Source organism: Protobothrops mucrosquamatus, unplaced genomic scaffold (genome assembly GCF_001527695.2).
Source record: "Protobothrops mucrosquamatus isolate PMUCROS unplaced genomic scaffold, P.Mucros_1.0 scaffold202, whole genome shotgun sequence".
In the NCBI taxonomy this organism is placed as follows: domain Eukaryota; kingdom Metazoa; phylum Chordata; class Lepidosauria; order Squamata; family Viperidae; genus Protobothrops; species Protobothrops mucrosquamatus.
Genome location: NW_015386557.1, coordinates 205128 through 219761, shown reverse-complemented (window position 1 = coordinate 219761; position 14634 = coordinate 205128). Strand labels below are relative to the sequence as shown.

Sequence of the window (14634 nt, the reverse complement as noted above, 5' to 3'; positions counted from 1 at the left end):
CAGGTCAGAAAACAGAACAGCAGACAGGATCAAGAAAGAATCTTATCTTGCTGAAGCCTTTGGTGGGAAAAAAAATACAGAAACATAAGAATATGTTGCCAACCAAGAGCATCTAAAAGAAGTTAGGAAAATTATTTCAGCAGTTCAGACTACTTCACTTCATGCTGTGCCAAGAAGTGAGGCTTTTCTGTATAAAGCACAAGGCACCAGCTGTGCCAGGAATGTTGAAATGATGAAGGCCAAGGCAATTCCACTAAAATTTCCAGTGATGACCCTGTATAGAAAAAAAATAGAGATAGTACAACGTCTTGAGAAACATGAAACTAAAAAATGATCTTCAGTAAAAAAAAAAAAAGGAAACATTCATATGAAAAATGGTCTTGGTCATATCAAATATGAGCTGTGGAGAGTTGACACATTAATTGACCAGTTTGCTGTACCTAAAAAGCAATGGGACAACTAAGAGAAATACACTTCTGTGATAGGTCCTACCATAGATTCTGTAGCAAGTCATACATAGTCAGAAGCTGTGTGATTTACTGCCAGTCTTGGTTGGGAAACACAATAGAACCGTCCTACCTGAACTTTCCCATCCCCCTTTTTCAACAAAAGAATGGGAAAGAAAGTATACAGAAGATGTCCTATTCATTGAAACACAAAAGTGTCCTACTTGGCTATGGAAGAAACTGCATTATACGTTGTTCTGGAAGTGAACAGGTCAAATATATCCTTCTCCATCTGTTTAGAAGAACTGTCTGTCAAGTGCTTTACAGTAGTAAATTGATGAGATATCTTGGATGCCTCCCCCTACCACCACCCCACCCTGAAGATCAGTGCTGATAAACACTGAAAATGGTAAGGTGTGCAAAGGTTTTTTTTAATTTATTTGTTCAATTTCTATGGCCTCCCATTTCAGTCAATAACTCTGGGCAGCTTACAATTCAGAAAACATATTACAATAAAAAATTAAAAAAACATTTTAAAACAACAAAAACAGTAAAAAAGCATTTAAAACACACAGTTCAACATACACAAGATCAAGATATTTGGCCTATTAGCAATATAGCCAGGAAAAGGGGCCTTTGGCATATTCAGCGCCCCAGAATGGGGAGTGTAGCTGGGTTTTTAAGGCTTATGAAAGACTAACAGGGCTGGGCCCTTTCTGACCTCTGAAGGGAGGATGTTCCATAAAGCAGGGGCCACTGTGAAAAAAGCTCATCTTCTAGTCCCCACCAACCAACACTCTTTGGCTGACAGGATCTACAACATGCCCATTCTGCTTGATCTAGTTGGACCAGTAGAAACTCTTGGAAAAAAGCGATCCCTTCAGGCACTCCAGTCCCAAGCCATGTTGTAGGGTTTTATAAGTAACAACCAGCACCTTGAATTGCATCCAGAAACACACAGGTAATCAATGAAGCTCACACAGGAATGGTGTTATGTGTATGCTGTATATCTGGCACCCATTTACTACCCACGTGGCCACTTTCTGCAGCAGTTGGAGTTTCCAAATGATCTTCAAGGGCAGTCCCATGTAGAGTGTGATGCAATAGTCTAATCTGGAAATTACAAGGGCATCAGTTATGTGATCTAGCTTCCTGATCTAGTATGGGCACAACTGGTGCACCACCCGAAGGTTTGCAAAGGCCCTCCTAGCCATAGCTTCCAACATTCCCCCCCCCCCGAGCTTTAGAGAGATACAGTCTCATTAGTTTTTGATGGGGTTGTGTCTCTTTGTACTTGCAGTCCAGCTTAGCCATAAGGGCTATTATCTCCACAGCAGCAAGCGGCAGTATTGCAGCACAATGGGAAAAGAAAATTTGATGAGCAGGAGAGCACGCAGAATATAGGCCATTCAAGCAATACAAACCACCACAGACTATTAACATAGAACAGATGTTCTGTGACAATAGACCCAAAGATGAGGTCTAGGTAGCTAGGAAGTGAGGAATTGCCATATTTTCGAGAAGGAAGCATCAGGCTGCAAGGGCATAAAAGTTGGCAGAATGTGGTAGAAAAACCTGCATATGAAGGAGGACTTTTGTTGGTCCACAAAAGTACAACAGCTAGAATTAATAACAGCACAAATACCTCGACTAGCTAATAAAAAAATCCAAAACCATACAGTTTTGGATAACTACTTACAGTATAATATTGAAGTAACTGTTTGTAGCCTACCAGTTGCATTTGCTGCAGCATTAGGCTAAATCTCAAGAGACACCAGATATATTAAGATAGGTGAATTTCACGTGGGGACATAAACCATCCAAGTAAAGAGTGTAAAGGAGATTGTCATTTCACTAAAAGATTAAGTATCGAACAGGAAAAACAGAAAGGATAATGAAGGTTAACCCAAAAGATGGGAAGAGGTCCATATACTGACAGGCTCCTATAGTGCATGTTCCTTACCATGTACAAGATAATTTTTTCTATGCTATCCATTCAAAATCATACAGACTGTGGGATTGTTCTGGAATTTAGGTCAATCATGGTCATAAGTCCTCAACTTATGACCATAATTTGAGCCCAAAATTTCTGTTGCTAAACAAGACCATTGTTAAGTGAGTTTGGGCCCATTTAATGATATTTCTTGCCACAGTTAATTGAATCACTGCAGTTGTTAAGAGAGTAACATGGTTGTTAAGTGAATTTGCCTTTCCCATTGACTTTGCTTGCCAGATCATCACAAAAGGTGATCACATGATCCTGGGACACTGCAAACATTATAAATACAGGCCAGTTGCCAAGCATCTGAATTTTGATCACATGACAATGGAGATGCTGCAATAGTTAAGCGTGAAAAACAGTTATAAATCACTTTTTTCAGTGCGATCGTAATTTTGAATGGTCACTAAACAAATAATTGTAAATTGAAGATTATCTGTAATTCAATACACAATCACTTGTGTTACCAACCAAAGTTGCACTGATTTGACAGGAGTTTCTAGAAGTATAATTCCTTGGTAAAGGAATTCAGTAAAGGTCCCTATATTTATTAGTTCATATTTATAGCAGCAACAGATGAGTTATATAAATGATAGAAGATAGCGGTACTGAACCCCAGAAGAATGCCAAATAAGGAAGCACTTCCCATTGGACAGGTGGGCAAATGGGTGCACACCCAGCAATCTTTCAAATATAAACAGATAGCTATGTCAGAAGACAGATTCATGATAAAATTGTCCTGACAATTAAACTGATGGTCATGCTAAAAAAATCTCCCATTCTATTTCCTCTGAAGATAAACGTGATAGTGAATCTCCCATTCTATTTCCTCTGAAGATAAACGTGATCCTCTGAAGATAAACGTGATAATCAATAAAGTAAAGGGATTTGTAGGTATTTGAGTCTTATTAACAAGATTTTCCCTAATGTGGCAGAAAGTGAAATGCAATAAAACTTTTCAGTTTTTCAATTACGTATACATTTCTGATGGGAAAAACCTCCACACTTCCCATAAAATGACAAGTTTTAGCCTCAGGGTAAGTTCAAATACAGCCCCCTGCACCCCCCAGTAGGTGGGAGGGAGGGATTTAGATGCATAGGGCATAAGCAAAAATAAAAAGCAGCAAGATACGAAAGCACAGGGTTGCATACTCCTTCCTACTTCAGGTATGTCTATTGCCCCCAGTATCAAATAAACCAATTTATATTTCATTGGAGTTGCATGCAAGTCTCCATTCAAAAAATGAATAGCATCTGATCTCTGAATCTTTAATAGCCTAGCAATGACATTACTATAAGGCAGTGCTTTTTTTCTAAAAAAAAAAAAAAAGGGGTGGGGGCCAGAACTCACACACATCATACAACCCGCTTTGCCTACCCTACAAGGTTCCATCCAAAAAAGGTGCCGGAACTCCGTTCTGGGCATTCTATGAGAAAAAAAGCCCTGGTTATATATAAGGTATACTGGTATTTCTCCCCCCACACCCCCATCTTCCCCTTCCAAGTCTTTGCAAAAATTAACCAGACAGTGTTCTGTAGTGTGTAACAATAAATAATATTTATTGCATTTGTTTGGCAGCTATTTAGTGATGAAATAACCTTTAATGTGTTATTTTCAACAACATTTTGAATTTTAATAAATTACAGAATTTTAATTAATTACAAAAAAAATCAAGGTATTTGGTTTTATTTCATGATACAGATCTGTTGTTTTTCATTTTAGTACTGCTCTGTAGAGAATATAGCAATCTCAAACTTCTAATATAAATGCTATTTACAAAAACAAATATACTTCAAAAAGAAGTCTGCACACTATCACAAAACACAATTCTTCCTGGAGAGTGATGCCTTTTGAAACATATCATGTACTGGTAAAGGCATCTGTATCATTCAGAAACTATCATTTTGCTTCATATTAAATAATACATGACAATTTACTACAAATATACAAATATTTTGTAGCACACACCTTGTGTATTTATAGTAATTATTTATTGTGAAATTAACAAATATTATCAGGAGAAAAGTCCTTTAATCATATAGGACTATAAGTTTTTTAAATTCTAGATCCCTTAGAAGATGGTGGCCTAATTATTAAATGTTTTAAATAAGATCCCTTTCCTGCTTGTCCAAAAATAATTTGTGAAAAATCTGTTTTGCTCTTTGTGATTCCTCTCTAGAAAGTATCCAATAGCACTGTAATTAATATAGTTTCAACCTGTTGTTGAACCTATAGCTGTTATAAAAGAGTGAGACAGCAACATTAACCCAATATATCTTAAAGAAATATTCCATGTGATTAGGAAGTATAATTACTTGAAAATATTTCAGCATTTTCTTCTCAGCTGTGTGGATGGTTGAAATTTTAAGTGAAACACCTCTATTTCATAAACATTCCATGCTTCTTTTCTACCTTTTTCCACATTCATTTAAATTAAATATTCAACATACAGTATAGCTGCAATTTCATATCAGAGTAATATCCAGGAAGAATCAAAATGCAAAGCCAAAGTAAAAATCTATGGAAATGGGATTAATATATCTCATAATAATCCATCTAGTTATTCATCCAAGGCTGTCGGACAAGTAGTTCAAGTTCCTCAAAGAAATTTTCCTCTCCAGCTAATTGCAATTTTTTACAGAATTGCCACATCTACAAAACAGAAAGAAAGAATCCCTTAAATTTATAATATGATGTATGATTAGGGCATAACTACATTCTCAATTTTATGTTTATTATTCAGAGTACAATAAAAAATAACCTATTAATACTATTTACACTACTTAGGCTATTAATAATGTATTAATGCTATTTAGGTTGGGGCTGTGGAAATCACCTAAGACAGCACCGCCGCCCCAACCTTTTGAACACCAGGGACCGATTCTGTGGAGAGAGATTTTTCTGTGGACCAGAGGAGGCGTGGTTTCGCATGCTGCCTGCATTCCACGAATGGGGCTTCTCTTGTTTGCGTAGTCCGGTTCCTGGCATGCCGTGGCCCGGGGTGGGGGGACCCCTGAACTAAGACGATTACTTCAAGAAACATAATGTGGCAAGCAACGCACTCCTCTTTGCAGTATCAAAGCAGCAATATCCTTCAAAAGGTTCAGGCCAAATTCCCCTTAGAGGTATTTTCTGGTTCATTACTGTATTTGATGATTCACATCCCAAATAGCATTCCTTCCTCTCATTTTTCCACACTGTGGAAAACCTATAAGATAAGTTGGGGTGAGAGACAGTGACTGACACAAATTCACCCAGTGAGCTTCCATGGCTGAAAGTGGACTTGAAAACTTGAGTCTTCCAAGTACCACTTTAATATTTTAAACCAGCCACTGGTTTTTAATGTTCTCTGTTCATGCAAGTTCATGCACAGACCTTTGCACTGGGACTTCCAGTGAAGAAAGCAATTGTCTATGAATGTATAATATGGTGTTCCTATAAAGCAGACATTTTACTACCAAGCTATTGTTCTATCTTTCAACCTGAAAATATTGAGATGAGTCTCAAGACTGAGTGTGACAGAGGGGTCTGTGAGGAAAGATCTTGACAATGAGTTGGGACATAGGAATATATCAGAATTTGAAATTCACTTTCATGCTACTGAACTAATCAACCACATTTGGGAACTTCATATTTGTTCCTCAAACTGGAGATTCTAGGCCTCATTTATTTATTTTAAAGGAAGGCTGACAGGTCTATGATTCCTGAGAGTTCTGGTGACTGAGCACATATTGAACTAGATAGGGATGATCTTGACAAACTGATCTTTCTTCATTTGCAATAGGTAAAGCTGGGATTCAAATAATACATTTCCAGTTGTGATTAAAATTCTATAGCAGGGACTGCTATCAAGCATGGAGAGAAAGAAGAAAAATAAAGTGATGCATAATCTAGATGACACAGAGTTGTTCTGGATTCATCAAAACATGGCTAAGGAAGCTACATATTTTGGGCACTAGTGTGGAAGAAAAATATATGGATAAGTAGATCAAATAAAATTTTTCCTGGCTTCCTTCAGCTTATAATGTTACTCTGTCTAGCTAAGCAACTTTAGCTTCACTATAGCTTTCAGTGGATCTAAAAAAAAAAGACTGATTTCTGCACATATAATTCTCTCTCAGCACAGAAAGAGAAGAGCCAAATTTATCCAGGGATGAAAACAAAAAGAAAAATGTTCAGCTGGGTTTGACATTTTGCATTTATATGTAAAAGTTACCTCCAGCTCTTAATACATTGTATTGCTATGAAAATCAGCTTTGATCTTGTCTCTCATTTCATTTTCCTTTAAAAAAAAATTAGTGACATTGGAGTGCAGGGGATTCAAATATATTTCTTTTTATCCATCCTCATGTTGCAACAAAACTGGATAACTCTGGAGAGTTAGCATAACACACACAGAGAGAGAGACACTATAATCTAAAATGGATTTATCTTTAGACAAATCTACAATTCATAATTTATCTCTAAACATGACACAATAACTTTTGAATATTGAAAATTGCTAATTTTAAAAGAAATGCTCATATTAGAAACTCCTATTTCTGTTCTTAATTGCTGCAGGATGGAGAGCTGATTTATTTTTTATATAGAAATACAATTCAATTACAATGCCATAAACATGGATTTTTTTTAAAAAAAGTGTCACCAATCTCTTCCCAATAGAAAAGATTTTAAAGGGGAATTTAAAAGAGAATTTCATTATCCAGTTGCTAAAATTATGAATTAATTAGTTGGGACATTGAAAATTAGAAGGTCTTTTGTTTTTACATAGATATTTATTTTAGCTGAATAGTGATGACTTATTACCTATCAAGTGATCTGTTATTAATCCAGATGAACTGGTCTGTTTTTCAAATAATCAGATCAGAACCTAAACTAAATGTTGTAATTCAGTCCACATTTCATAACTCAACCTCAAGTGAGCAGGACAATCACAACCTATTCTGAACAACCAAAGCTTTCCTTCTCCCCAGCCCTTTTTACCTTCTTCCAGGTTTCTGCTGGGCAGCTACCACACCCAACTTCCCTCCACAGTTGGAACAATGTGGGTAAGGTTTCCCACCATGCTTTGGAATACTCCAGCAGTGAAAACATCTTATTCTGTACTTTTTGTACCTGGAGCAGGGGGAGAGAAGAAGTTTAATAATAAAGTTTAAACATTAATAAGATTAATAAGTTTAATAAAAATGTCATTGGTCATTCTGTGTCTATGTTCATTGACTGGGCTGAATTTTATAAACTGTGCCAAGCATCTTCCCATGCTGCTGTACTGTATCTCCCATTTGCGTGAAATAAAATGGAAATGTCTTGGGGAATGCATGAAATATTTGTGGGATATAAGGAAAATATTTCCTATGAAAATAGGGCCAATAGGTATTAGGGATCCTTGGAACTATTTTCCAACATATTTCCAGAGCATAATCTTAGTCATAGTTCAAATCACCGTTTTCCTTTCTATGTTTTGTTGACCTTTAATAGCTAAATCAGAAGCAGTTCTGTGCTTGGCCTGTTTTGTAGTAAATCCTAGACCTTATCGAGTGTCATTGTTGAACTATAATAGCATAGGATGCTAAATACCTAATGCCGCAAGCATTACACAGAGGGGTCCCATCTTCAGCATCTCTCCACAGTGGAGTTTTTCTAGTCTTGCAGGAAGCACAACGCTTATTTCCTTGAAAGCAAAAAGCAGTTAATTTAAATTTTAATTTAAATTTGCTGAAAGCATGCCTTACAAATTTCTTCTAACTTGGACACTTTCAGTACTAGACCAATGGTGTTTAGATTTGGTTTGTGGGGGTTTTTTTGTTTTGTTTTGTTTAGGGATATTTTTAGCTGTTTTGAATTTTGGGGAAAAATCCTGGTGACTTGAAATATGTCATATGTGCTCATCACTGAAGTTTGTATAAAGAAAATTCAGAATGAGTGAACTTCAATAGGGTTAGTGTACATAATTTATATAATAATATATAAAGTTCAAATTGTCTCCCAATTTTATTTCAATAATCCTCCAAATATTTTGGTGAAGTGGTCTATTTTTTTTATCATAAGGTGTTGAAATAAGGTTGACAACATCATAACTGTTACACAAATCACTTAGTGAGTTTGTTGCTAGGACAATTCTTAAACAGAGAGTTGTTGGCTCATAATTTAAGCTATTGCAAGATTTATACTAGATTATGACCCAACCTTTTCCTGAAAAAAAAAAGATAAATCACATGCTTTTGTCTTGGACACTTTAAACATAACTAGTTAGTATTACAATTATTTACTGGCAAAAGAATTAACATACTGTGTGCAGGGACGAATCCTTCCTCTTCCAAACTGCCAGTTTTGCACTCTTCTGCTAAAGGAACTCCACTTCTTTTCCTAAGTTTTCCACTGAGCACAGATTAGATATTTAGCATTTCAGGTATGCTTTGAAACAAAACGATTTCTTCAGTCACGTGATTTAGCTTTATACTCTGATCTACACTGAAAATTAAATACAGGTAGTCCTTGACTTACGACTTTTTGTTTAGCAACCAAAGTTGCGACGGCAGAGGCCAAAGGATGGAACTGAAAAAAACATAATTAATCACAAAGTCTTTATAAGGACAGTTTTTACTAAAAGATGTGAAATGTGAATGAAGACTGCAGTTTTTGAGTAATACCTGGAAAAATTAAGTTCAAGACAGTATAACTAATCAATTTAATCAAAGCTATAAGAAACTACTCAAATCATGCTTGATCCAAGATGTATGTACATACAAAAAGGATCTTACATCTGTTAAAGTATTTTCTACATTTACAGATCTATCCTACATATATCTATGCAACAACAACAACAACAACAAAAGATTCTATGATTTGGAGTAATTGTTCCTAGATCAGTAAGAGTCAGGTTGAGCAGCTCAGCAAGTCTATATTTATCAAATTTCTATACCGCCTATTACACTTGCATGCCTCTGGGTGGTTTACAAATAAAAATATTAATAACCTCTAACAAATAGTTCATAGGTACTGTAGTTTATGAATACAATTCTGCAGGCATACCTAAAGAAAGTTGGGGCTTTAATAGGGTGGGTAAAGATTAAATGACAAAGTAAAAAAATACAATTCCTCATACCTTATGTTCCATAGGATTATCCTACTTCATCTAAATCACAGTGTGTTGCAAAACAAAAAGTATTAAAAAGTTGCCCTTTTTACCTTTTATTTTTACTGGTTTTCACATGTTTTACATGGGCAAAGAGAAGAAAAATGACCAAGACAAAGGAAGAAAAGATTGCGTTAGGAATAAAGAGTATAAGAGGGTTTTTCTTCTATAGAATTTACTCCCAAAATAATAATAATAATAATAACAACAACAACAACAACAACAATAATAATAAAGTTGGAAGGGACTTTGGAGGTCATCTAGTCCAACCCCCTGCTCAGGCAGGAAACCCTATACCATTTCAAACAAATGGCTGTCCAGTCTCTTCTTAAAAACTTCCAGTGTTGGAGCATTCACCACTTCTGGAGGCAGGTTGTTCCACTGGTTAATTGTTCTAACTGTCAGGAAGTTTCTCCTGTTCAACTGTGCTTCCCTTTATACTGTATATTAGGAACTACAGTTTCTAAATTTCTAAAAGACACAAAGTCCTTTATCACTGAGATAAGAGTGACTACAAGCCAATAAAGACTTTGGGTAGCTGGGAAGTAACTAACCTGAGTTTACAGCAGCAGTTTTGAGGTAGTTTCTCCACAGCAATACAGTATTAAACTTATATGCCACCCATCTCCCTGATAAGGCAAGTCTGGTTATAAATCTCTAAGAGTGCCATTCTGTATCTACTTCATAAATCATATGAAGTGCTTGTCTAGTTGGAATTCCAGAAAGAAACTGCAGATTTTCATTTCCTGAATAATTTATAGGTGACCAAACTGACCTAGCAAAAATAGAAAGGATCAGAAGGCAGATTGGCCAAGAGTTATAACTCTGTGGCAAAATTATCAACACGGTGCCTCACTATGTTAGGAATTGACATTGTCTCTTGTCATCTAGAAAACAAGACTCTATAGCTCATTCTACTGTGGGCAGCGTAGTGGGCACATTTTAATTCCGAAAACATAGTGGGGACTCTCATAAAATGACTGCTATGGGAGGTGATAGAGGTAAAAACAAATTACCGGTATATCCATAAAATGGCTTCCCTGGAAACATTGTCCCTGTAAACTATTTACCAGAATACTTCCATGCAACCCCTCTAGAATCCCTAGTTCTTGCATAATTTTTGATACTGCTGCTGCAGCTTACCTTGGTCCTTTTGTTAGGCAATAGGTTACAGCCAATTATCATTTTTATTTTCCAAGAAAACATGAAATCCATGCGTCATTTTTGAAAGTAAAAAATGATGCTGGAGACTGCACTGTGCCAGTGTTCCATTTATATTTATAGGTCTCCCCCTTGTAAGACAAAATGCAGCTTTTAGGAATTGAGACACTACACAAAAGAGGAAGTTTAAATCTTTGTGGAGTCTTTGACATTTTTTTCCAATCAGAACTGTTACTAATGGGACACAACATGCATATTACATGGTAGACAAGTTAATTAAAAGGAGAAATTAGTTCTATGAATACCATAAAGAATTCCTGTTTGCATATCTGGGACTTAGGAGCCACAGGTTCACTGACATGTCGTACAGCAACTGTACCTGCTGAATTGGGGGTTAATGATAAGGCGACAGCCCTCTGAAGAGCTTTGACACAGACACAATTTCATGTGGAGTGTCACCCCTTGGAAATTTGGGTCCAGAGCTTCATAGCTCCTTCTGGGTTTAGGCTGCTTGCGGAAGACTCTCCTCCTGCCTCTTTGTGACTCAGAGAGTTGGGTCAGTCTGGGCTCTTCCACACAAGCTCGCCCCAGCAGGTGACTACTATGGTCTTTAGAGTGGGTAATGGGAGACCTCTCATGAGCAATTTCCCCAGCTTCTGGGGGCTTGACCTGATCTAGAGGTTCTGACTCAAGGCTGGAGCAATGGAGGCTGATGAGATTCAGAGCATCCGTGGGAGCAAAAGGCACTAGGGGAGAGGAGAAACAGTTGCATTGGAGTCCACGGACACTGTGGAAACAGTTGCATTGGGGTCCACGGATGCTGTGGATGGAATGTATCGCTCGGCTCAGCTGCCACAGAGGCTTTCCTGGGTTACTGCCGATTGGCTCTGCTTGGGACAGCAGCTGGGTACTCTCCTGCAGGAAGCTGAGGGCTTTGCTATCTGGCATCTGAAGGCAACAAGCCATGTTGCTGAAAGGCTCAAACCTGCAGGTAAGAAGAGTAAGTAGAAAAGCATTGAGTGAACCAAGATGGAGATTGTCATTTGTGCTTATAAAAGGGTGGTGCACTTACTCCAAACTCTTCTTCCACATTTATGTAGGGACTGCCCTACATAAATACTAGCACTTTCACACTTATTTTGAAATTTACAGTTCTTTTAAAAACATTTTATTGAAGTTCCCATGAAAAAGTTATTAGGATAGTTTTTTAGAGGATTCTGTCCCAAATATTTCTGTAATAAGTCTCTATCACCACTGCATGCTAGTATAAATTCTATATGAGAGGCTCTCCTAGCATCCATCCAAATTTAGTTAAAAATAACATATCTAATTTCTTAAAGCTTTTTTTTTTAAAAAAAAAATCCTAAACCATGAATAAATGTGAAAAAATTCACACTTTTTATTTGAAAAATTATCTGGGATTACCATGAGCATTTATCTATTTAATTATTTATTCTTTAGCCAGCATACACAACGAAAGGCCCTGTAAAACTGTTGCAGCACTTAAACAATGCATTCAAACAACTGGCCAACAGTTTAATGTCAATGAGTTGAGTAGAAATATAGATGCTCTAAAAATTTATGATCTATGCAACTTATTTTTCAGACAAACATACTGCTCCAATGGATTTCAAAAGAAAAGACAATTAGTGATAATTAAATCTCAAGCATCCATAAGCATGTTAGTGATCATGGTTTGTTAATAAGTTTGTTCAGCAATAAATTTCACAGACTGATTATAGGACTTTTTAGTCCACACGTTTGTGCTCTAAATCTTCAGAATACCACAGAACTGTTGTCTGCACAATGAATTATTACAAAGATGATCTCTTTGGAAACAGCCCAAATAAATAAAGCTTTTTCCAAGTATCCTTTCATAATCCTTACTTTGTATATAATGATCCCATGATCATTCTAACCCTAATCGGTCGGTAGGTGGCGCACCTCCTGGCTCTCTCCTGCCCTGCGAACCCATCACTAGTAGCCTTGAAAATCGATGTACTGGACCAGGGATCGCCCTGCCTCAAGTATTCCGTCCTCTGAACAAGATTCCCCAAGTTTCCCTCGGCTCTCCAATCCCTAATACAGGACTTCTTCGGGACTGCTTTCCTGAAGCCCCTTTGCCATCTCAAGAGAGGCACCAATCATTGCCACGGCCCCTTTCCCCTCCACACGAAACTGAGGGGAGTTCCCCCTTTCCCCAACAGTCTTGCCCAGCAATTCCTCCTCCTGCTGTGGAGGCTGCCCTTTCCCATATCCAGGCCAGTTATTCCCAGGCGGCTGAACAAGAGCCGGGCCCAACTCCCCTCAAAGAAAACCCACCTAAAGTCTCCCGGCCCCTTCAGCTGCCCACACCTGCAAGGCCCCCGCGGGAGGGGGGTTCCCGCTTGCAAGTTCTTGACCAATAGTAACCAACCCTGCCCGGGCTCGCGCCGCTTGCGGGGCTGGCCACCCAAGGGCTAATCCGGCTGGGGCGTGCGCGGAAGACGCAGCCCCCGTCTAGGCGGCACTGCGACCGTTTCGCTCTACAAGCCGAACCTAGACCGCCTCTTACTCGGCAATAAATCCCCACAGCCTTACGCCCTAGAGTAAAGCCAATGAGCCGAGAGCCTTTGCGCATTTACGCCTGAAGCGAGTCCCACTGCGCGTTAGCGAGGGTTACTCCTAAACTTCTCTTCCGTGGGCTTTAGCCCTAAGTCCAAAAAGCCAGTTCGGATCCCTCAGCTGAGTGGGCGCCATCAGCCAAGAGGAGCTTTCCCGGATCTTCTTTGGGTGCGAACTGTGATCCGGAGCCCCTTCTTCTCTCAGGAGCAGGCTATGGATGTCAGTCAGAACGGCTCACCCGAATTCTCTAGCCGCGGCTGTTTCTGACCCGAAGTCCCCTGAAGCGGAGACCGGATTGCAACTAGGCTCGGACTCCAGGCAAGGTGGGCAGAGCAGTTCCTGCAGGATGGAAAAGTCCGGGGGTTGCCCTTCCAAGAAAAGCTCCCCCTCCATGACCGACAGTCCGGAGGGAGAACCTGACGCCGATCGCCTCCTTCAAAGGCGCAGGAGTCAACTTTTCAACGAAGGTGCTAAATTGGACACACCTGGGAGCCCCGGGCCGGCAGCAGTAAAAGGAGATTCGGCTCGCCTCCCAACAACTAGTTTTAGGCGACGTCGGTCAGAAGAGAAGAGCTCGAGATTGGAGCTCAGCTCAAAACGTTTACAAGGTCAAGTCTATCCACCAAATGTAGACTGGACCCAAAACAGGATTTGTTACTGTATCTAAGTGAGGCCATCTTCTGTAGAGCAATAATATATTGGGTGCGTTGCTACAGTCTGCCATGACTGATTTTCTTTTTTAAAAAACCGAGGAGGATGAATTTGAGAAGCTAATTAGGGTAAGAGGTTTCGTCTGGAGTTAAGTGGAACCTCCCTGTTCAGAGATTGTGTATCTTTGAAAAACAGGAGAGACCTCCCTACTTGCTTTGATTTAGAGCTCAGCTTTGAAGAGCCACTCAACTGGTTATTATTGAAAACACTGTTCAACAAAATGGGTTGGAACCAGTCACTTGAACCCAACTGCTTCTGTATGGCATTGTACATCCAGCCACCTAAAAATTATGAACAATTTGATTGAAATATATCTCATTAAAAATATTCCTGTAAGCTGACCATAACCATAAGTATATTGGGCAGCCATATAAATTTCCTACATAAATAGGTGCATTAAGCTTACTGGAGAAGCAGCTGTGTATTCTGGGGGATGGTTAATGTGAAATTTTAGTAGTATAGCAGGGCAACAAAAAAGGTTGGGATAACACAGTTCAGATAACACATTTTGACAATCCTCAAACCTTAAACTGCTCATTTTGGGCAGGATTATTTAGCAGCAAAACTTTAGTTAACC

At 38.5% G+C, this 14634-nt stretch overlaps 1 protein-coding gene across 1 annotated transcript; it reads right to left on the bottom strand.

Annotated features, from left to right (window-relative positions):
* Positions 1-418: 418 nt before the first annotated feature.
* On the bottom strand, positions 419-13739 carry ZGLP1 (zinc finger GATA like protein 1). The gene is made up of 7 exons (XM_029283725.1): positions 13585-13739; positions 11618-11727; positions 11122-11488; positions 8736-8824; positions 8024-8117; positions 7430-7561; positions 419-440 (listed from the first exon to the last, which is right to left on the bottom strand). Exons 1-7 carry the CDS (start codon positions 13737-13739, stop codon positions 419-421), a joined length of 969 nt encoding a protein of 322 aa, XP_029139558.1.
* Positions 13740-14634: the final 895 nt, after the last annotated feature.

Excerpts from the sequence above, each read along its gene's own strand:
- ZGLP1 (XM_029283725.1), bottom strand. The coding sequence starts at position 13,739 with ATGGAGGGGGAGCTTTTCTTGGAAGGGCAACCCCCGGACTTTTCCATC. Across the intron at positions 11,489-11,617 it reads CCAAGCAGAGCCAATCGGCA|TGCCTTTTGCTCCCACGGAT; the intron begins GTAACCCAGGAA and ends CCTCTCCCCTAG. Across the intron at positions 8,825-11,121 it reads ATTAACCCCCAATTCAGCAG|TGGAAAACTTAGGAAAAGAA; the intron begins GTACAGTTGCTG and ends ATCTGTGCTCAG.